At 34.6% G+C, this 22,730-nt stretch overlaps 10 protein-coding genes across 10 annotated transcripts; 3 read left to right on the top strand and 7 right to left on the bottom strand.

Annotated features, from left to right (window-relative positions):
- Positions 1-72: 72 nt before the first annotated feature.
- Positions 73-2,744, bottom strand: NAEGRDRAFT_67052 (uncharacterized protein; the record flags this gene model as incomplete). The annotated part of the gene is made up of 2 exons (XM_002677664.1): positions 73-2,255; positions 2,303-2,744. 2 exons carry the CDS (start codon positions 2,742-2,744, stop codon positions 73-75), a joined length of 2,625 nt encoding a protein of 874 aa, XP_002677710.1.
- A 517-nt stretch (positions 2,745-3,261) lies between these two features.
- Positions 3,262-4,882, top strand: NAEGRDRAFT_79570 (uncharacterized protein). The gene is made up of 2 exons (XM_002677759.1): positions 3,262-3,463; positions 3,590-4,882. The coding sequence occupies exons 1-2, from the start codon at positions 3,263-3,265 to the stop codon at positions 4,859-4,861; spliced, it is 1,473 nt and encodes a 490-aa protein (XP_002677805.1). The 5' UTR covers position 3,262; the 3' UTR covers positions 4,862-4,882.
- A 2-nt stretch (positions 4,883-4,884) lies between these two features.
- Positions 4,885-5,664, bottom strand: NAEGRDRAFT_48743 (uncharacterized protein; the record flags this gene model as incomplete). Its single annotated transcript, XM_002677663.1, has 1 exon — positions 4,885-5,664. One exon carries the CDS (start codon positions 5,662-5,664, stop codon positions 4,885-4,887), a length of 780 nt encoding a protein of 259 aa, XP_002677709.1.
- A 338-nt stretch (positions 5,665-6,002) lies between these two features.
- Positions 6,003-7,146, bottom strand: NAEGRDRAFT_60591 (uncharacterized protein; the record flags this gene model as incomplete). Its single annotated transcript, XM_002677662.1, has 3 exons — positions 6,003-6,648; positions 6,734-6,994; positions 7,088-7,146. The coding sequence occupies 3 exons, from the start codon at positions 7,144-7,146 to the stop codon at positions 6,003-6,005; spliced, it is 966 nt and encodes a 321-aa protein (XP_002677708.1).
- Positions 7,147-7,544: 398 nt separating this feature from the next.
- On the top strand, positions 7,545-8,741 carry NAEGRDRAFT_48741 (uncharacterized protein; the record flags this gene model as incomplete). The annotated part of the gene is made up of 1 exon (XM_002677758.1): positions 7,545-8,741. One exon carries the CDS (start codon positions 7,545-7,547, stop codon positions 8,739-8,741), a length of 1,197 nt encoding a protein of 398 aa, XP_002677804.1.
- NAEGRDRAFT_67047 (uncharacterized protein) lies at positions 8,738-10,225 on the bottom strand (the record flags this gene model as incomplete). The annotated part of the gene is made up of 1 exon (XM_002677661.1): positions 8,738-10,225. The coding sequence occupies one exon, from the start codon at positions 10,223-10,225 to the stop codon at positions 8,738-8,740; it is 1,488 nt and encodes a 495-aa protein (XP_002677707.1).
- A 336-nt stretch (positions 10,226-10,561) lies between these two features.
- Positions 10,562-12,032, top strand: NAEGRDRAFT_67046 (uncharacterized protein; the record flags this gene model as incomplete). Its single annotated transcript, XM_002677757.1, has 3 exons — positions 10,562-11,273; positions 11,314-11,386; positions 11,426-12,032. 3 exons carry the CDS (start codon positions 10,562-10,564, stop codon positions 12,030-12,032), a joined length of 1,392 nt encoding a protein of 463 aa, XP_002677803.1.
- Positions 12,033-12,120: 88 nt separating this feature from the next.
- Positions 12,121-12,665, bottom strand: NAEGRDRAFT_33339 (uncharacterized protein; the record flags this gene model as incomplete). Its single annotated transcript, XM_002677660.1, has 3 exons — positions 12,121-12,212; positions 12,258-12,401; positions 12,446-12,665. 3 exons carry the CDS (start codon positions 12,663-12,665, stop codon positions 12,121-12,123), a joined length of 456 nt encoding a protein of 151 aa, XP_002677706.1.
- Positions 12,666-12,721: 56 nt separating this feature from the next.
- On the bottom strand, positions 12,722-19,572 carry NAEGRDRAFT_48740 (diaphanous-related formin; the record flags this gene model as incomplete). Its single annotated transcript, XM_002677659.1, has 5 exons — positions 12,722-14,859; positions 14,976-15,215; positions 15,523-17,346; positions 17,414-18,804; positions 18,932-19,572. 5 exons carry the CDS (start codon positions 19,570-19,572, stop codon positions 12,722-12,724), a joined length of 6,234 nt encoding a protein of 2,077 aa, XP_002677705.1.
- A 274-nt stretch (positions 19,573-19,846) lies between these two features.
- Positions 19,847-22,574, bottom strand: NAEGRDRAFT_33296 (uncharacterized protein; the record flags this gene model as incomplete). Its single annotated transcript, XM_002677658.1, is given in 6 exon segments — positions 19,847-20,515; positions 20,555-21,672; positions 21,692-21,958; positions 21,997-22,175; positions 22,220-22,404; positions 22,452-22,574. The coding sequence occupies 6 exon segments, from the start codon at positions 22,572-22,574 to the stop codon at positions 19,847-19,849; spliced, it is 2,541 nt and encodes an 846-aa protein (XP_002677704.1).
- Between the last annotated feature and the right edge of the window lie 156 nt (positions 22,575-22,730).

Below are 22,730 nucleotides of genomic sequence, written 5' to 3'. Positions count from 1 at the left end.
GTGCCATTAGAATTCGCTTTTAGATAATTGTTCTTCAACCCATTTAGTGAGTTTATTCACGTTATTCTGTGTCTAATTAATTTGGAAATCCATGACAGAATGGGTTGTAGAAATATGTTCAGACCAAGGGAGTGACTCTAACTCTGTCTCCAACTCTGCAAGAGAATATGTATTTGCGAGGAAGGTATTCTTGAGTGTAACTCGCAATTTGAAATCTTTTTGTGGATTTTGCTTGAACTCAATCCAAAACTTGAAAGATTTTTGATTTTGGTTCATTAAAGAGCTATCTCTATTGTATCCAAATAATGCCCAAAAGTTATATTCAAACTCATATTGAGAATCAGTATTTGTTTGAACAACTCTTCCGAATGATGTATTGGTATCGAATGATGACTCTACAATCTCATGATCTGAATAGAGGAATATTCCACTATGATAAATCTTTTCATGGAAGAGGATACTAAACTCAATTCTTCCTTTTTCATGGACCTTGTTTGTAATGAAAATTTTAGGGGTAATATAACGTGGTAAACTATCTGTAGTTTCGGTAATAAGATATGGCTTCTTGTGAGTTCTTGGATTAATTACACTTCTGACAACTTGTGGTTCTAAAGTGTCATGACTTCTTTCAAAATTAAATCTCTTGCCCAACACATCAGTTATTTCCTCCTCCTTAGATGAATCTGCTCCTGCAATCATAATATATTGAGAGAGCTGCTCCCAATCATTCAAATTATTACTTGCCATTAAGAAGGTATGTTGTATAGAAGTTCTCTTTGGATGTGCCTCGGTAAATGCTTTGCCATTATTACCCAAAATAAGATATGCATAGGTGATGATAGTTCCCAAAATTAATAGTAAAACAGTTTTTCCAGAGATTTGTCTAACAAGAACTGGTAACAATGTTGTCAATATTAAGAATACAGCAATGCTACACAACATAAGGGCAATATAATCAACTTGAACGGCCTTTCCAAGTCTTCCAGTAATTGGAATAAACATGTCAATAACTTGGTTCAAAATAGGACTCAAAAATGCCAATCCTATCAAGGAAAAATCAAGGTAAACCTTGTTGAAATAAGTGCCCAATAATAAGAATATTGTGACAGCCAAGAAAAGATATCCAGAAGCAATGTTGAAAATTGTGAAAAGTGTCAAAATACAAGTGTAGAGAATTAGAATTGATTCTGCCATGATTTCAGTGGATAAGGCAATGATAAACTTGTTGGTTGTCCAAAAACCAAGAGTGAAGGTTGTCACTACTACTGATCCATAAAGAACCAAAGAGAACATTGGGTGATAGGCAAAATAGAGCATATCGTATCCCAATCTCATTAATCCAATTGTTAAAGTAATATTAATTCCAATAGCAAATAGTAAAAAGAGGAATATTAAAAATAAGGCCAACACTCTATGGTACAAGGCTACGGCACCTCCTTTGATCAATGGAATAATTAACAGAGTAATAGATATTACAATGACTGAAACGTTAATCAGTCTGAGAGTATTGATGTCAAAAACATTCATATTGAATCCAAAAAGATCAAAATAGACAAAGTTTGTCTTTGGATCAGAGTCATTTTCAGTGATATTTGAGAAGTGGGTTACAAATGATTGGACATTATCACCCATATGCTGAATAGATCCCTTTTCATAAGAAGATGAAGAATCCTTTGATGTATGATAAACATAACCATTCTTGTAGAATGAAACATCAATTCCTTGCATTCCAAATGAAGAATATACATGATAATCAGTTGCTGATGGAATAATATTTGATTGGAAAATATCTTGAGCTATGACATTTCCACTAGCCCTCACTGTTGACTTGGCGAAATGTCTAGCCAAGAATTCTGTAGCTATTTGGAAAGCAACCTCTTTTCCACCAGATCCTGCAGCCTCTAAATTTAAAAAGTATTTTACATCCCTAGAATATGGATGATACATGAATGATTCAGCTCCCAATAGTCCAGTTTCTTCAGCACCATTAAACAAGAAAATAACACTTCTTTTCAATTCTAACTTTCCATCTCTAATCATTTTCACAATATTTCTAAATGATTCAATCATACAAACAACAGGAATACCATCATCATAGAATCCAGGTGAAGACACACCACTGTCAAAGTGGCTTGACACCAATAAACCATGATTATCCGATCTATCTTGATTTGGATCAATTCTAACAATTAAATTAGTCAAATTTTGGTAGGAAGTAAACAGTTTTCTCTTCAAAATATCAATGTATCCATCACCTGATCAATTAATTATAATTGACCACAAACCAAATAAATACACATACCAGAAATAAATTGTTGATCAAGGGTAATCTTATGATTATTCCCAACAAGTTGACATCTCTTGATTTTCATACTATTAATATTTCCCTCCTTTCTAATAAACCTCTTTAATCCAAACTCTTCATCCTGACCATTAACATTCACATTCATCTCATCACAATTTTCCAATTTCATTTTCCATTCACTATGTACAATCGTACTCAATTCATCTCTAACAAATTCAAAAGCTTGTTTCTCTTGCAGAGTACCAACAACTTTTGGTCCGATAGTAGTGGAGAGAATGCCGAGAGTTTTCAATGCTCGATCCTCTCTAAATAAATAATCAACAGGTGCACCAATACTGTTTGGCACTGGTAAATTTGATGGCAAACGAGATTGATTGTAGTAGGTGAGAAAGATGATCAGAACAGCAAACAGCAAGGTGCTGCCAAATTGTAGAGACATTTTTTCAATCTTGGTTTCTTGAAGAGTTTGGAATTGTTACAATTTTTGAGAGGAAAGGTTTAATCCAATGTTATCAATTACACAATTTTGTAATGTCTAATAGAAATTAATTCAATTCTTCTAGAAAATAATTAATATCAAAGGAAACACTTATTTTCTTTACCCATAATTGGAAGACTAATTTAAGGAAGAGCTGAATTGTAATTGGTGAATAAAAATTCTACTGCTTTACGAATAGCAAGCAATCAATAGAACATTGCTCGTTCCCATTTGACACTTGTTAGGGTCTAGTATGAACATTCAACAAATTCAATCATGGGAAGATATTAATTAGATTTTCATGAAAAGGAAGGCATGATAAAGTACTCAATATCATCCTTTCAGATCGGAAATCCACATCAATTTTAAACCAACAAAATTATTACTCCCTTCACCTTTGTATTTGTTCTGTTTTTAATAATTTTTTAAAATATTTTTTTAAAATCAAATATATTGTTAACGGTTAGGAACCAATAAAAATGAGCGAAAAAGAAGAACAGCCAAGCAAAAATCCACAACAACAAGAGGATGAGGCTGATGATGCATCATCATATGATGAAGGTAGTGAATCGGATGATGAGGAAACCAAAAAACAAGCTCTCGAATATGAAAGATTGAGACAAGAAAAAATTAATAGAAATCAACAATTGTTGGAAACTCTAGGCTTAAAGCAAACCATTGTAAGTATACACCAACAACAACAACAATGAACATGAATCCACAATGTTATAATATTATATGATGCCACCTCTATTAATAATCAATTCATCATCATCATCACCATATACAATTTAATAATTTTGTAGGCTTTATCATTAACACCAACAAAACCATCAAATAGTAGCCAAGTATTTGATGAAGGAACCCCATCACGTACAAGGAAAAGAAAAGAACCACCAGAATCACTCAGAACCTCATCACGTATTTCTACCAACAAGAGAAAATCCAACTATAAGGAACAAGAAGAAATTGGAGGAAAACAATTGGAAGAAGAGATTTTGGCTCTTGTTGTGAAGAGGTCCCAAGGAAAGATTCAAAAACCAAAATTCTTGGCTCAACTTCATGACAGATTTCCGAAGGAAATTATGATTGAAAAACTATTCAACCTTACCAAACCACAATCCGAAGAAACTGTTGAATACATCAATGAATTCCTCATACCAATCATGTACCATGTAACTTATGAAGATGAAGAATACCTGTCACACTTGTGTGATGCCTCTGAAAAGGTCATTAAGAACTTACTGACAGCCTATAACTCTGCTGTAGCAAACAATTATACTATGAATTATGCTCTTATTATTTCAGTTTTTACAAATATTACAAGTAGAAGCAAAAAGAGTATTGTTATTCAAAATATTGACCTCATGTCTGCTATTGAAAATGAACAAGTTTCACTCCCTGATTTCCTTTACCTTTTGAGAAATATTATTCTCTCCGATACAGGAAAGAAAATCAATGAATGGTTCAATAAGAAGAAGAATAGACAAACCATGTCTACTTTAATTGCTTCTCTTTTTGATAGAGTTGCAAAAGAGACGGAAAGGCAAGGTGAATGCTATTCTGTACTGATTGAAGCTTGTGCCATTCTCTCTAGAGATCCTACTTCTTTACCAATTGTTTCAGAAACAGTGACACCAGCCTCTATTTTATCATATATTGAAACTAAAATTGATGATCTAGTTCTAGTTTCAAACTCTGTACTATCAGCCTTATACATGCTTTCTTATATTGAGCTAGAAAATGAAAAGGAAGAGAAAATTCTTCTACAAATGGTCTTGGATAATTACGCCACTTTTGATACTTGTATTGAACATGGTTTACCTTGGTTTGATTTCATTTTTATTGAAAAATTATTGTCCTCAGAAAAATCCAATGTTGTCATAATGGGAATTTTGGCATTTGAGGGATGTTACAAATTTTTGGATAATACGTTCCACATTTTGAAGGAATTACTCTCCTCTGAAAAAGTTAAAGAAATCGTTTCTCAGTCCACTGAACCAAAGATAAAGAAGGTCTTTGGTGACTTGGTTGATAAAGCATCTACAGAGGAAAGTGATGATGAAGAGTCTAGCTAGATAAAAAGAGTTTTTACTTTTTTTTACATTAATCTGTGTTGTCGGAGCAAATCTTTGGTTTGTTGATCAATTTCAAGTCCTTGTTGTTTCATATATTTGGCAAGTTTGACTGCTTGACCCTTATCTTCTCCAAGAAGTGCATATCTAATAAGAATATTATAGGTAACTACATTGGCTCCAAGTTGCATTTGTTGCATATCTTTCAGAATGATAAGGGTATTTGTTTTATCCTTAGTATCTGCAAAGTAACGTAACAAGTAGTTCATAACATTTTGATTAAAAGCAAAGAAACAATCGTTTTCTAAAAATGGTGTAATTTCGTTGGCAGAACATCTTTCAAATTCCATAGCATATCTTTTCATCATTGAATAAATTTCTAAGCCAATAGTTGGTAAAGTCATTGCATAATTACTTTGATTTTCAATAGATTCAGGTTTAGTTCCATATTTATGCAAAACATCCAATACTCTCTCAATCAATTTGTCCAATTTACTTCTCTTTTCTTCTTTTGGTGCATATTCATCAGCTCCTGAAAATGGATCATCAAAAGGAGAAACAAATTCAACCTCTTCATCAGAGCTGAAAGTCTTTGTTCCTTGCAACCATGTCAACTTTTCAATTCCTTTAGCAACATTTTCCAAGAGACTAAAAAGTGTTTCAAAGTATAAATCTCTTTCTTCCACACTTTCAAAAGTTAATTTTTGTTCGAGAGTATTAATGTGATTATGAATATTTGCAAAAGTTTCAAGCACATTAGATTCTTCCTTTTCAACAAGGGATTGTCTACTGGCATCTCTCATCATTCCGCATGTCCTATAAGAGCATTGTTGATTCTTGTTATTTAAAATTGTTACTTTTTCATATTCCGAACAATTTATCCAATGAATAATGTGTCTATTATAATTTTTAGCACAATTTTTCACCCGAAGCGAAAACATTCTGTAGGAACAAGTCCTCATCAGAGTTTGATGAATTTGTTGAGGTGCATGGGTATTTGTTGCCCGTGAAATGTGCATCATCATTTTTTTTCAATCAAAATTTCAAAATTAAACGAATTATTTGAATCAAAGACTTTTTACTTTAACATGTTGTGTGAAAATATTATGTAGACATTTATTTGTCTACTATTATAATAATACAGTTAATCTTCAAATACTGAAATGCCCCAGGATCCGATTGGATCAACAGCTCTCTTTCTCTTCTTTCCTAATTCTGAAATCTTATTCATATCTTCTTCGTTCAATTCAAAGTCAAAGACATTGATATTTTCCTTAATTCTTTCTGGTGTGACGGATTTTGGAACGATAATGCTTCCTCTTTGGAGAGCCCATCTAATGACAACTTGAGCAGGTGATTTGGAATACTTTTGAGCAATTTCAATGACAACTGGATCAGAAATTGGAGCATTTTCACCACCTCTACCTAGTGGACAATAAGCAACAGTGTTGATTTCCTTGAATTGAGATGATTTCATTGTTTGCATCAATCTAGTGTTTGTGAAATATGGGTGAGCTTCAATTTGGTTGACAGCTGGTTTGATTTTGATATTTTCAGCATACAAGTTACAAGTATCAGTGACACTAAAGTTACTGATTCCGATTGATTTGATTTTTCCTTCTTCAACTAATTTTTCCAATTCACCCCATGTTTCTTTGAATGGAACAAAGTCAACCTTGGCAATTTTTCCACTTTCTTCTCTTGGTACAATACAAGCATAATCCTTCAATTCAATTCCAGCAAATTCGAAAGCAATAGGCCAGTGAATAAGATATTGATCCAAATATTCACTATTGTTATTATTTAAATATAAATTAAATAAATAATAATCAAATAATAATTAAAATAATTATGAATAATAATTCATAAACATACAGTTTCAAATCGGAAAGAGTCTTTTCAAAAGCAGCTCTAACATTAGCAGCTCTCTTGTGAGTATTCCAAATTTTACTGGTGATCCACAATTCTTCTCTCTTAACAACTCCTCTCTTGATGACTTCTTCGAGGGCTTCTCCAATTTCCTTTTCGTTGCCATACAAAGCAGCACAATCAATGTGTCTATAACCAGATTCAATAGCAACAATGACAGCTTCCTTCACTTTTTGTGGTTCGGATCTCCATGTTCCCAATCCAATACTAAATACAATTATTATTGATCATCATGAAAATTTAATATTAATCAAGAGATGGAAATCATGAATATTCATATAGCATCACAAAATAACTTACATTGGCATTTGGGTACCATCATTGAGTGTAATTCTAGAGTTAATGTTAAGCTTTGACATTTTTTGTTTGTGATGATTGTTATTATTAGAACATCAAGTTGTAAAGTTGAGATGTTCACTTTTGTAACAATACCATTTGTCTTAAAAACCATTTGAATCCAAAAGAGAATTGGTTTGTGATTGAGTTCTAATAGTGGTAATTCATCAACGACAGTCGGATGGTAAATGATTTTTACAATGTCCAACTCTTGATACATTGTATTGGCAATTTGAAGGAATTCTCATTGCTCACAATATATCCATCATATTGTCAAACAGAGAATAAATTGCTTAGTACTATCCATCACACAGCCAATTTTAATCATTTTTTCATCGTGTTGAATTATTACGCCTTACGATCATCATCAAATAACAACTCAAAAAAAGCCTTAAAAATGAGAAAGACGAAAAAGGAAGGAATGCTTATTTGCTTCACAACCTCTAGCAATGATTCATCAACAAGAGGAGATGAAATGGACGAAAGTAATGATGAGGAGTACAGAATACTTATTCCAATGATTGGATATGCTTCAGGAAACATCTTGTTGGTAGGAGAAACAAGAGTTTCAGATTCACAACTAAACGATTTTGAGACCAATATCGACTTTTCGTCATACATTGGTCCTTGTATTAAGTGTAATCCTAAAGGGAATGCCTTCTTCCTCACAAACAGATTTGCAATATCGTGTAAAAGCCTCTTTGATGATAAAAAGGGTTGGTCCTGGAGATACTCTCCTCTTCTCTTGCTGAATGGAACCATTCCCAAGACTGGGAGTGTCAGCTTTTATAATGATAAGCTTTCTGTAGATGAGCTATTGCATTGTGGTGAAGACTTGATTCTCCTTGAAACTCCTTTCTTTCATCACAAGAGTGTTGTCGTTCCTCAAGTTCCTCCTCAAATATTTGGGGCACACCAATGGAAATATAACTGTGCTGTAATATCAAAGGTTTCCAATGAAGATGAATCGCTTAATTATACAGCATTGAATTATAAGAATCAATTAATTAAGGACTTTAGGGGACCTAATCATGAGGTGAACGATGACATAAAATATGAGATTATTGATGAGTTGGAACACCAATTGAACAAAGCCTACTCTAATCATGGAGATGTTTTGGTATCCTTTGGAGCTACATGTACCGAGTGGAAAGAGCAATACACAGAAAGACAAGAATATTTATGCTCAACAGCTCCATGTTGCAAAGGATCAGTTGTTAGATTCTTCTCCAACAGTGAATATGTAGATTTTGAGAAGGAAACACGTGTTACACAAGTTCATTCACAAGATAATGTATCCTATGTCCATGGTATTCATGTTGGATTGTCTCAAAATGCTAACAGTAACACTTGCATTTTGACATCATCACAAAAATTCATATATTTATACTGCATTGCAATACTAAAAGAGAATACCTATTTTAAAGAGGATGGGCTATTACCATTTCCAACCATCCAACATGCTGAGCTAGCTTTAATATTTCTAGAGCAAGTATTGCGTATTGATTCAATCAAGCACAAGGTACAGAATAAGCTAGTACAATTGGTTGGTCTAACCGTTCAGATAATTAGAATTTGGTTATCCAAATATCCTGTATCTGATGCACCAACTTTCTAATCTTGTCTCTTTCGCTTCCTCTTCAATGCCACAGCTCTACATGATGTAATTTCCCTATGCCTTCCATACCAATGGAATTCTGGTTCACTGGTTTGAGGAGCGAACCATGTGCATGATTCGCCATTATTGTAATGGTACACAATAAAAGGTTTTATGGACGCTCTGCCGTGTCCCAAATTACCAAAAGTTGAATGCTTACTCACAACAAATCCATGACTATGACTGAAGAGCCAGGAATCAATGAGGGCTCCAACAACACTTTCACCATCTCGAGAGAAGGTTAGTTTTTGTTCTTCATAATGAAGTATTCTATTTTGTCCGAATTCATTTTTAGCATGTTCAACAACTGTAACATTATCTGAAATGACCATAATCTTATAATCCATATTTGGGAATCTTTTGTTGTGTTTTGAAATTAGCTCATCTCTACAAGCTTTCCAAAAGAATTTCTCGTGTTTTTCTCTAAACCAGTCTATTTGCTTTTCATTTTCGTTTCTTCTAATTTGAATTCCGTACATGACAGTGTTACCTTGTTTCTTGTTTCCTAGCAAGGTGTTGGATATGTAAATATTGTGGTCTGTAAGGTATTTATCAACTCTGTGTTGAATAGAAGGAAGAGGATGATATAAAAATCTGGAGAGTGGACCAAACATGTCAGCATCAGGAAACATGGTATTTAACAATGTATGATAGAATGGATTATATTGAATGAGTAGAGGTAAATAGTATTGATTACTTGTCACTTCAATTATTGGTCCCATATTATCAAACTCCTCAGTAATATTTAAACATTTTAAAAGTTCAAACATGTAATCTGATTCTCTTCCTCTGTGTGTTAATTCTATATTTCCATAATAGTTTTTCAAGCTATCATCATAAATACCTGGAATTTTCAATTTAGGATAATTGACTGAACATTGGTTGACATTATCAGGATTCATAAAGTCTTCATACCACCAATCAAATTTATCATGTGGTTTGGTGAATAGTGATTTGGCATGAATGTTGCAATAATAGTGGCCATACCAATTAATAAAGAACAACCTTCCCGAAAGTATGGAAAGTAAAAAACTTGAAGTAAGACCAATCATAACATTGGCCAATCCACTGCTTTGCCATGGTCTAAATACTAATACTCCAACAGAAGGAAAATCCTTTTTTTGATCCGATGATGAACAATAGGTATTCCTATGCTTTTGATGAAACTCGGCATAATCCTCCAATAAATCATCAATTTTTAAAGTTTTTAAATATCTATCAAAATAATAGGGAAGAGTATGTTCCTTTCTGTATTCTTTTAAAATTGCCTTCACAGAAGCTGGATTATTCATATCAATATTTGTAGCAATTCTGTTCGTTCCGATTCCCTTTCCACCATCCGAAATTGAAGGAGGTTTTAACAATAATAATGGCATAAATATTGAGAAGAGGATGGTAAATCCTCCAATAATCATTATAAATCTCAACAAGTCTCGTATCATCATTTTTTGTGTGTTTGTTATTCTAATTGGAACTTTAACTGTACAGATCGGCTTTCAAACTAAATTCTATTTGATGATAAGATTGCAAACTGAGTTCTCTATGCATTGTTTGTGTTGGTTGCCTTAACAACATTCTCAAAGAAAAAAGACCTCAATCTCCATCATTTCCAATAAACCCGCGCCTAAAAGTACACTGTACTGAAGCAAACAAATATCATTATACAATTAATAACATAAAAAATGGATAAATTGAGGATTGAAAAGTGCAGTGCACAAGGGTACTACCATCCAATGAGGATCTTTTGTTTGGTTGTTGTAGTGATGAGTGTTTTTTTAATGATGAATCATCCTATCGGGAGTGTGCAAGCTTCATCCTTGTTCAATATTAATAAGAAGGAACAAATCAGCAAGGAATTGACTAGATACTTCACCCCTGCTTTCCAATCCTACAAGCAAAGTTATAGACCATCAAGCTTGACTATTGCCTCTATTATTTTGAGAGGAATCAAGGATTCAAAGATTGCTGGAGGAACTCAAGCTTCATCCCATGAATTTCCCTTCCTCGTCTCAATTCAATCATCTTCAAGGCAACACTATTGTGGAGGTTCTTTGATTGCTCCAAATTTTGTCCTGAGTGCAGCTCACTGTTTTGTTAGTGGAACAACTGTTGATAATCCAACGACTGTCTACATCTTGCCAGGATCCAATGACAGAACATGTAGTACTTGTACCAGATATAGAGGAAAGGCTATCACAGTTCATCCAAATTATGATGAGCAAACTACAAGAAATGATATTGCTATTCTCGAATTACAATCATCTATTCCAGTAGATGGAACATTGGTCAAGTTGGCTAAGGTTGAAGGAGGTACTTATCCAATTGATGGTTCTAAATCATTGACAGTATCTGGTTGGGGATATACAACTGGTACAAGTCTTCCTACAATGTTGATGAAGACAAACGTTGTTGTCAACCCAGTCAGTGTTTGTCTTTTGCTTGATATGATTACTCCAAATCAAATTTGTGCAGGAGGAAACGGTCATGACTCTTGTAAGTTATTTCTATTTCTTATAATTACTGACCTTTATAGGTGCTGGAGATAGTGGTGGCCCATTATTCAGAGTGGATTCCTCAAATGATTTTATTGTCTTGGGAATTGTAAGGTAAGTAAGACTGATTCATTAAGCTTAATATTCGTCAAGCTATGGAGATGATGGATGTGGAGAGGCTCAAACCTATAATAATAAGGGTGTCTATACAAACACCACTCATTACCTATCATTCATCAAGTCTGTTGTACCTTCTGTTGGAGTAAAATCTTACTCTGTTGTTACACCTAGCTCACTATCCACACCAACAGTGAATAACACGACAAATACAACCACCATTTCCAACAATACTAACACACCAACAGTGAATAACACCACTAATACAACCAGCAGTAATAATGGTGCAAGTAATTCGACCACCAATAGCAATTCAAGTATTTCTGTAAACAACTCAACAAGCAATTGTACTGCTTCGAATTGTACTTTAACAAATAGTAACACGACTATTAACTCAAACAGTTCAATACCTCTTCCCATCCCAACACCAATACCAAGTCCATCAACACCAAGTCTCAGTAATTCAACATCAAATAGCTCACACTGGTTCAATAGTACCAGTAGTAATTCTACGAAAAATTCAACTACAACCTTTCTGGGTCCAAACGGATCAAACATTGCCTCACCTTATTTCCATTACATTATTTCAACATTAATCATGTTATTTATTAGTACATGTTTCAATAATTTTGCAACTATTTAATCCTCGTCCTCATCTGAAAACGAGGTGTCTTGGGCATATAATTCCACATATTTCTAAATTATTATCAGCAAAAGATAATGTGACATTATTAACTTACAACAGCATTCTTGTCATGTTGCTTTCTATTTTCCAAGTATTCCTTAGCAATTTTTGCTTCCAAAGGATCGGAAGGATTAGGTTCTTTTACAATATTTATCATTAATCAAACCTATATTAACAACTTACCCGATAGAAGGCTAAGAATACTCAACAGTACTTTTGAGATTGTTAATGAGGGATTCCAAGTATCCTTCAGAGTATCCAAACAAATGTTTCCTCTCTTTGAAATGTTGCAATGATAAATCTTGGTTAGAAATTTAATGGTTGGTGCTATTTAGAATAAAAGTGAGTTTAGGCTTTTGCAATCAACGTACCTTTGAATGGGTAATCGTCGGGAAAGTCAATCGAAAGATGGAAGAAACCACCTTGATAGGGAGTTCCTTCAGGCCCTTCAATGATTGCCAACCACTTCTTCAAATTACTTTCAGACTGAGGCTTTGCTTTACATTGAGGTGGAGGATCCGAATTGAAAATGTAAAGTTCCTTTTGTATTCTCTTTGAGAGAAAGTCAGAAATGCTTGACTTTGATTTCATGTTGTTTTTTTTGATTCAGTTAATACAAGAATGTGTAAAGGCTTTAAAATTTATTATTAAAACTCTGCACGTTTAAATTCTTTAATAAGTGTTTTGAAGGCTTTTCTGAATTTCGCTGGTACCTGATTGAAAAAATCTGAGCAATAACATTCATCTAAAGTGTAGACATTTGGCATATTTGGATTCAATGGCTTCCACATTGCATGTCTATCATTCGTATTCACTAGGGCAGCAAAACCTATTGCTTCCATTCGTCTACCCATACTAAATTTTCCACTCAACTGGAAGATTGGAGCAAGCATATGTCTCAAATCGACATACTTATCTAAGCATCTTGAATGAGAAATTTCATCATCTGGATCATCATTAAAACCACCATGAAAACCACCATACCATTCGCCCTCAGTAAAACAGCCCAATTCTCCAAACAATTTTGTTACATCTTCACGAATAAACTTGGCATGAATCAATTGTGAAACAAAATCATCGACACCAAACTCATCCATAAAATCTCTATTACGTGGAGTGATTAGAGAAGCTAAGGAAATAGATTTACTCCAACCCATTTCAGATCTCTTCGGAACACATAAAGCTTCATAGAAATTAACAGCTGATGCCAACTCTTGTCCGTTTGTTCTCTTCAACTCACTCAAATCACCATCATAATGCAATAAAAGTCCATCATCTGATTTTCCTGTGCTCATGTCTTTAAAGAAGTACAAGATACCAGATTGTGGGAACAGGTGTTTGAATGGAGAATTTTCCAATGAAAGTATTCCAATACCCTTTGATCTCAAATCGGTAATATTCAATTGTAACAATAAAGGAGTTGTGGCATATTTAGTGTTGTAAAGACATGGCGGCAGATCAGCACTTCCAAACATTTTAGTTGCACCAACACTGATTTCAGAGTCTTCTATGCCATACCTGTCCATGTACAGAGCCGTTGTTACAGTATTATTGAATACATCGAGTTTGAAAATATCTGGCTCTTCCTTACATACAGAATTGATATAGTTTGTGACCAATTTGTAATCAATTAAAATTGGGTTAATGATATTTCTGAATATGTAATAGTGAGGAAGCTTGGTTCTCGTCAGATTTTCCTCTTTTGTAAATGGTTTCAGGAATGGATAATTGGAAGCATAGGCAAGACAAATATCCTTCCACAAGTAGTCTGCAAAGCTCATTTTCCTTGCTTTTTTACAGGTAATCGAAAAATTATTCATGATATCATTGACTGGTAAAAATTTTAGGATTACAAAGAATACTTCATTAGGAAGGATGGTAGATATTCTTTCAGATGGAGAAATTGTTGGAAATTGTTGGAATTGATCTTCAGGTATCATTTTTCTACTGTGGGTTCTGTAGTATAATACTAAACTCTTAATTGGTATGTTTTTCAATAGCAAAGGTCTGTACTTTTCTACGAAAGGAGAGTGTGGAATATTGGTCAAACTATTGACTGCATGAACAACAGAGGAGTATGAGTAGAATTCATTAAAAGAACTCGTAATACCAATGCTAATTGCTTCATAATTCAATGTTTCTGCATTATGAGCTATAATGTCAGGTATAGCATCACTATACACTACACAGAAAGAATTATAGTCTAGTATAATTTCTGGTCCCATCACATTATCAATTACATGTGGTGCACCGTTTTGAAGTAAAAATTTACGTATTTCTTCTTTCTTTTCAGCAGATTCTGCCATAATGGCATAGTGTTTTGTAAGAGGAATAGGGTTGGTAAGCTTAAACATTCTAGGAATCATCAATGACCTTGGATTATTCAAATAGGCCTCAAGTCCCTTCTCAGCGAAGATATTTGCATGAGGTAGGTCACTAAAATCAGTAAACGAATTTACCATAGTAAACAGTGGAGTGGCCGCTCTTGCCTCATCTTCAGTGCAAATCAAGTATATAGTTGCGTTCAACATCTGAAATTTTGAAGGTGACATTGGGGATTTTGAATCTGTTTTGAACAGTTGAAGCTCATCTGTAGTGCATAAACTCTTCCATTCTTCTTCAGTTTTTTGCTCTCCCAAACTCATAAGATATTTGTACTTTTCATATTGTTCACAATATCGTCTACTCATACTTGACAGCAATATTACTCTAAAGAATGCTTCTGCATTATTTACAACTCTTCCATTTCTACTATCAATCTGTTGTTTGAGTTCTTCTAAGTTTCCTTTATAACTTTTTAAAAATCCATCAGTAAACAAGAAGAAATCACGCATTTGAAATTCTCTCATTGATGCAAATGGACCAAATGGAAGATTTGAGGATAGTTTGAGCCAATTGTACCACCAGTAAAGATTGGTAACCCTAATCCAGCTGGTAAACCCATTGGTAAACCCAATTGTGCCAAAAAATCGTCTGATGGATCGGAATCATTGCCAGAACCATCAGAATCATATTCTACATCATCAAATTCATCATCAGTCAACGGATCATCATAATAATCTTCATAATCCTCCTCCGAAGTTTGATAATCTTCTTCATCAGAAGACAATAATAATTCCAACTGTTGTTCATTTGGTTGTTCTACAAAAACATATTTTGTAGGAGGGGCCTTCTGCATCGGATAATGCTGATGATGAGGAAGCTGATGAATCCGACAAAGAACGTTGTCTTTTCATTTTTTAATGATTGGTTTATGAAATTAATAAGAAACTCATATAATTGTTCAACTACCAAACAAAGATAATATTCAATGCATCTATTTTATGAATATCTTTGGAAAGTATAAGATATTATTAAGGAAATTTTCATTATTTGTATAATTGAACTAATTAAGGGAGTTTTTTTATTTACAATTCATCATCGCCACCATTCTTAAGTCTTCTCTTACTTGGAGCTTTTGCAAGTCCTCTTGGTGTTGTTATTTGTTCATCTTGAGCTTTTGGTGAGGCCAGTGATTGAGGGGTTGTTGTTGAATTTTCTTCGTTAGATGGAGAGCCTAGCTTTTTGGTTTCCAATTCTTGGATAAGGTTGACTGCATTTAATTGAGCTGCCTTCTTCTTCTTGTTGGCAGAAACTCCTTTTCTGAAACCAGAACCATCCATGAGTGAATCGAGTGTCTTATCGAGGACACCCTTTTCTTCTGGTTGTCCATCCTCTTCGTTTGGTGTTTGGGCAGAGATTGATTCTCTTTCGATCTTTTTGGTTTCTTCTTTCTTCTTTCTCGAGTCCATAACCTTTTGTTGTCTTTCCTTGTCTTTTTGTTCCTTTTCGAGTTTCTTCTTTTCGATATCTCTCTTTCTCAAAATTTCAGCATGAGCCAATTTAAAGTCGGTAATGAAAGTATTGATACCAGCAAAGAAAGATTCTGGTGTGAATTTCTTAGAATCTTCAGCAAACAAGATTTGAATCTTTTCAATTTGAGTTTGCATTTCCTTAATTTGATTTTCGAATGTTTCAACCTTTTCAGAGGCAAAATCTAAAAAGTCAACCATGACTTCTCTAAACTTGTCGAATTCTGTGTCTAAATCTGACTTTTCAATTTCTCTACCAACAAAATTGACACCATTCTTCATTTCATTCAATTCAGAAGTGATACCTTGAATTGAAACTCTTTCAGCACCCTTAAGAGCAGAAAGGTCATCACCAAAATTGAGAGTTTCTGGATGATTCTTCTCCAAAAATTGAACAATATAATCGAGCATATTAATCTTAGCACCTGTTGCCTTTGTGTCCTTCAACTTTGGAAGGGCATTGATTTGGAAACCGTGAACTGCCTTCTTGTTACCATTGATAAAGTTACCAATAGCCAAAATGACTTGCAAAACTTTGTGGAATTTTTTACCTTGTTGTAATTGTTTGCAACAAGAAATGATAGTTTCAATATCTGGTTCAATTGAGGAAACACTGGCAGGGAATTTGAGTTTGATCAACCAACTTTCTAATCTTTCTTCGAGTCTTGGAATATCCATGACCTTACTCAAGAATTGTTCAGTTGTTCCCAACATGTTGAAATCACCATTATAATCACTGAGAGCTTGTCTTTCATCGGCTGTAGGAACCATGTCCTTGAGGGCCTTGATATTTTCTGGAGCCAAAACACCTTCATCCATTCTCAACATGGATAATTTAATATCATCGTGGTCCAATCTCATAGAACCGAGAACGATGGCAGAGTTTTGGGCCTTCTTTGGATCAATGAGGGTAACCTTTTCTGGTTTCTTTGTGTTAGTTTCCAATACAATAGATTCCTTCTTAGCAAAGAGCTTTTCCAATTCTGTTGTTTCCAATTCAATACCTTCCAATCCAGTGACAATATCCTTCTTAATCCAGATAGAGTCCTTCAATTGTTGAACTGGTACCTTACTCCAAAAGACACCCTTCATTACAGCAGTACTCTTATAGGTTGGTAATTTTGGTGGAACGTATCCTTGTGGAATACCTGGAATACCAGGAATACCCATACCAGGTGGCATAGGAACTCCAGGTGGCATTGGAATTCCTCCCATGCCAGGTGGTGGTGGAACGCCAGGTGGCAATGGAATACCTGATCCTGGTGGTGGTGGAATACCGCCCATACCAGGTGGTGGTGGAATTCCCATACCAGGTGGTGGAGGAACTCCCATACCAGGTGGCAATGGAATGCCTTCAGTTGCAACTGGAATTGTTGGTATGGATGGAACAGATGAATCACCTCCTGTTGAACCACCTTCACCTGAAGGGCACCTCAGATCCTGAATCACCAGAGCTTGCTTCTCCTGAACCTACTGAGCCGCCTCCACCTGATCCTCCACCAGAACCACCTCCACCTTTTCCTCCACCTCCAGATTGTAATTGTTTCTCTAATTGTTTGGCCTTATAAGTCATAAATTTGAGCTCAGTTTCGAGTTTCTTCAAGTGTTTCTTTAAATCTTCTGGAGCATTTGAAGTATCCAAATCAAATCCACCTTTTGACTTAACCTTTACAAGTAATTCTTCGGCATCTTTGAGGAATTCTTCTTGTAACTCACTAGGATCCATACTTTCAACTGATTTGTTAAAGCTTTCTCTTGTGTCCTTAGATGTCAAACTAATGAATTTTTCAATAACCTTATCATCAATTTTACCAGTCTTTAACATTTCTGCCAATTTCAAGAATCTAGTTTCGAGTTGTGTAATCTTACGTTGTTGAGTTTCAACACGATCAGCTAATTGCAATTCCTTAACACTGACTTCTTCAACTCCACCATCTTCCTTGAAAGCAACAGCCTTCTTGATCATTGTCAAGAGAATATTCATATTCTTTGATTTTTCCTTTTCATTTGATTTACCGGAAATGATTAAAAAGTATTGAAGGATTTTAACGAAATATTCGAAAGCTTGAGAACCACCCAATTGAACTCTAATAAGTTTGAGAATTTCCATAGGATCTTCCAATGCGTCGAGATCTAGCTCTTCTTCCTCCTCTTCAGCATCTTCAATATCTTGAACTTCCTCTTCGAAGAATGAAAGTTGCATTGTTAAAGTATCGTCAAGATCCAAAGCTTTCAATTGTTCACTGATTTCAATCATTTTAAGATCAACAAATTCCTTTCTCAATTGTTTCTTCAATGAAGCATCTTGTGGAGAATTAATTAAAGAGTTAATGAAAACAATAATTGAAGTTTTGAGTAAAATAGTTTCATCACTCACTTCAACCTTCTTCTTCAATAAACGAACAATGGTTTGGAATCTAGCACGTTCCTTTCTATTCAACTTGTACTTGTTCATAGCATCGATAGCAATCCAAAAACCTTGTTCGAATCTACAAATAGTTGCCAACAAGAAGAAAACTTGAGTTTTGGTTTTGATATTTCTGGAATCCAAAATCTTGGTGACAGTTAACACTGACTTGTCCTTACTTTGCAAAAAGGCATTAAGACCAAGAGTGGTATTCATCAATGCACGAAGTGCTCTGACACATTCAGCTTGAAGAGCATCGTATGGATCTTCACGCTTTGATTTAGTTTCAATTCTTGGTGGAAGCATAGGTGGAGGTGGTTTACTCTTTGGATCCAAAGACTTGGTTTCCACTTGTTCGGAACCAGTTTCTTCCTTCTTTTCCTCATCTTCGAGTCCATCTTCTTCCTCTTCATTTTCTTCTTCCTCAGGTTGTGCTTCATCATCAGAAAATTCTTCGTGAATATTACCACCTCTGTGTTAAAAATCATTGGAGGACATTACAAATATTGAAAAAGTTACAAAAATGTCCAAAAAAGGATTATAATCAATTGAATAATGTTACATTCAATAAATTATTGAAAATGTTAACAAAAACATACTGTTCTCTAATTTGTTGATCACAACTTTCTACCAGTATTTGAAATAAACACTCCAAACCTTGTAAATCCAAGAATTTACGAATCCAATCCTCTGATTTAGCTCCCTTTAAGAGACTGATCAATTCAGTAACTGAACCAAGTGTTGGTTCATCTTTCAAACGATGTACAATATATTCAGGAGTGTCCTTGATGGTATGCAATTTATCAGCTTCCTTCTTTGTATTTTGCATAATTTTAACCAATTTCCACTTTTCTTCCAAAGGTTTCATAATCATCAATTTGTATCGTTTTTCAGTTGGTGTAATACCTTGATATTTCAACAACTTTTCAAATTGAGCAACAATTTCCTCTGGTGGTGGCATCTTTTCCTTGTTGTTATCTCCCTTCTTACTGTTTTTGTTTGAGAGTTGAGTCATGGCATTCACTGATGCTCCTTCCTCATAATAGGCTAGAGAACCACTACTGGCAGTATTACTTGATGGAATTGAGAGTGAACCCGACTTGTCATGAGCACTGATTTCACTTTGGGTCGAGGTCAAATCCTGAGGTTGTAGTGTTTTACGATTGGCGTTACGTTGTTGTTCAAATTTATTCTCTGCATTGCTGTTATTCTTTTTGAAACGATTGAATAGGGAGGACATTTTTATGTGATTTAGTCCGTAGTTATTGTTATCTAGTAGTTAATTATTGTTTTACAGTTGTTTTGTTGTTGTGGTGTTGTTTTTATGATTATCGTTGTGATGTGTTTTAACTGGATAACACAGTTGTGATGATAATTTTTTTTAATGATAGTGACAAGGCCTGACAAGTGACAAAGACACTCTTCTGTGTGTTTCAGTGCGCCTGTCAATAATGTAGCCACATAATTTTAAGGACACGTTACCGGCTGTTTTCCAAGAGATTTTTGAGCATTCCTTACTTTCTCTCTGCCTTTAATTTTGCTAAAATCTTTTCTGCCTCATCTGTTACAATAGATGGTACACCAGCCAATTTAGCAACTTGAATGGCATAGGACGAATGAGTTGATGCAGCACTTTGTCCATCAATAATCTCATCTGGAACTATCTTGTATGTGAACGTGATATTATTGGATTTGTTAACTCGTACTTCCAACTTGTAGGGTTTCATAAATTTCAATTCCTTTGCCTTCTCAATGAGCTCGTGGAAATGAGTGGCGAATAGAGCTCTGCATTGAATCTTATTGTGTAAATGTTGAATAACAGCTGTGGCAATACTCAAACCCTCTAGAACTGATGTTCCTCTTCCTAATTCATCCATAATTACGAAACTCTTATTGGTTGCTTGATTGAGAATATTAGCAGTCTCAACCATTTCAACCATAAATGTCGATTGATCATTGGCAAGATTATCAGAGGCACCAACACGACTGAAAATCTTGTCAACCACCATAAATTCTGCCTTTTGAGCTGGAACAAAACATCCCATCTGAGCTAAAATAATAATGAGGGCATTCTGTCTGAGGTATGTACTTTTTCCTGCCATGTTTGCACCTGTTAAAAGCATGAGTCTATTCTCATTATTAAACATTGTACAATCATTGGATACAAAGGTCAATCCTACATTCTTACCCAACTTTGACTTGTCAATGGTGGCTCCTCCGACTTGTTGTGCATATTCAACAATTGGATGTCTACCTTTTTGAATATTGAGGATTGGAACTTTCTTTTTCGATTTTTCCAACTCTTCAGACTCAATGAATGGTGTTACATTAGGTCTCGTATAGCTTCTCTCTCTTGCCAGCAAAGCCAAAGATGAATACAAGTCAATTGAGGCAATAGATTGAGCAGAGGAGAGTAGTGTTTTGGCAATTATTAGTAATTTCTTTTGAAGCTGGAAGAAGATTTTCAGCTCCATATCGATGGCTTCTTGTTGTGCCTTTCCAAGTTTTTCTTGCAATTCTTCTAGCTTGTCAGTCTTGAAACGAACTACATTAGTCATGGTTTGCTTGTGTGAAAACTCCTTAAATGGAAGAATTCTATCACGTTGTGAGCTTGGAATTTCTACAAAGTAACCCATCACATTGTTATTCTTAATTTTCAATGTACTAATTCCAGTCTTGTCCTTATATTCCTTTTGGAGATCTTGAATAAGGGTTTCACTGTGTTGACTCAATTTGAGCCATTCGTCAAGCTCTGTTGAATATCCAACCCTAATGAAGCCTCCCTCACTTACAGAAGTAGGTAGGTCCTCGTACTCTTTCATGGCGGATAAAATCTCGTTCATCGCCTCGAGTTGGACATCCGAATTCAATTCTTCCACTACTTTGGCCAACACTGTTGGTAATTTGGTATGTCTCCTCGCCTCATTTTCCAAAATAATTTCCTTCAGTTGTTGACATTGTGAAACCGTTGCTGCAACTGTGAAAAGATCCTTTGGTGAACCTCTGCTCATGCTCAATCTTTGAATGGCTCTTTCAATGTCGTAGCAATTCTTCAGATAGTCTCTGATTTGATCAATGAGAACTTTATCTTCAGTGAGATATTCTACACAATCCAATCTATCCTCAATCTCGGAAGGAACAGCCAATGGTGAGGCCAATCGATTCGACAATAATCTAGCACCTGGTGCTGTTACACATTTATCAATAATTGAAAGTAAGCTTCCCTTCCTAGATCCTGATAGGGTCCGTGTGAGTTCCAAACTTTTTCTGGTTGCCAAGTCAATAGACATATTTCTTTCCATTTTGAATTTTTCAGGTGTACTAAGTGTTGGCATTTGACCTTTTTGAGTTTCTTTAACATAGTCCAAAATCATTCCACATGTAGTTATGTCCAACTATTTGATAATGAGAAATTAATATTATTAAATAACTTACACCACTATAACTTGAAAGCTTGTCCAATTTGAAATGATTTTGAATGAAATTTGCATAGTGTTGATATGAAGCTGGTTTTCTGAGAGTGACATGGTATTCCTCCAGTCTTACCTTGAATACGTATTCAAAGTTGGAAGGAATCAAAATTTCACTTGGACTCAATCTCAATAACTCCGATTGTAAATTACCAACTTGAAATATTAAAATAATAATTAAGGTTGTTACATACAGGAACAATTCAAATAATTAAATTCACCAGTCGATAATTCAACCCATGAAAGAGTAACCTGTTGCTCCTTATGATTTTCGTCATTGGTTGAGAATTTTTCTGGCAATCCAATAGCAGCTAAATAATTGTGTTCACTTGCTTCCAAAAATCTATCCTCTGTCAATGTTCCTGGTGTTACTCTATATTAGTTGAGTAATGAATTCCAATTCAAATTAATACTTACAATCTAGTAATTTGTCTCTCGACTATTTTCTTATTCTTCTTGGCTTCGGCTGGATCCTCTACTTGATCACAAATAGCAACTACAACACCATTCTTAATTAATTTTTGTAAATAGGCATCTAATGCATGGTGTGGAATTCCACACATTGGAATATCTTGTCCCAAATGCTTTCCTCTTTTAGTCAACTAATTTAAATAAATTCAATACTTTCATAATCTAATATTAAACATACTGTAATATGTAAAACTTGTGAAGCTTTAACAGCATCTTCAAAGAAAATTTCATAAAAATCTCCCATTCTAAATAATAATAAATAATCCGAATGTTTTTCTTTAATTTTGAAATATTGATTCATCATTGGAGTAAATTTCTGATTTTTTAAATCAACACTTTCGGTAGTGATTGATTTTAGTTCTACAACATCCTCTTCCTCATCATTTGTAGCGTCCTTCTTCTTTCCATTTAATTTTTGTGTAAGAGTGTAATTTCTCTGATTGTTGTTTTTAATAAC

This window comes from Naegleria gruberi (assembly GCF_000004985.1).
Source record: "Naegleria gruberi genomic scaffold NAEGRscaffold_21, whole genome shotgun sequence".
NCBI lineage: Eukaryota > Heterolobosea > Eutetramitea > Acrasida > Naegleriidae > Naegleria > Naegleria gruberi.
This window is presented reverse-complemented; position numbering and strand designations above follow the sequence as displayed.

Coding starts and splice junctions, on each gene's coding strand:
- NAEGRDRAFT_79570 (XM_002677759.1), top strand. CDS start 3,263: ATGAGCGAAAAAGAAGAACAGCCAAGCAAAAATCCACAACAACAAGAG. Junction 3,464..3,589: donor TAGGCTTAAAGCAAACCATT/GTAAGTATACAC, acceptor ATAATTTTGTAG/GCTTTATCATTAACACCAAC.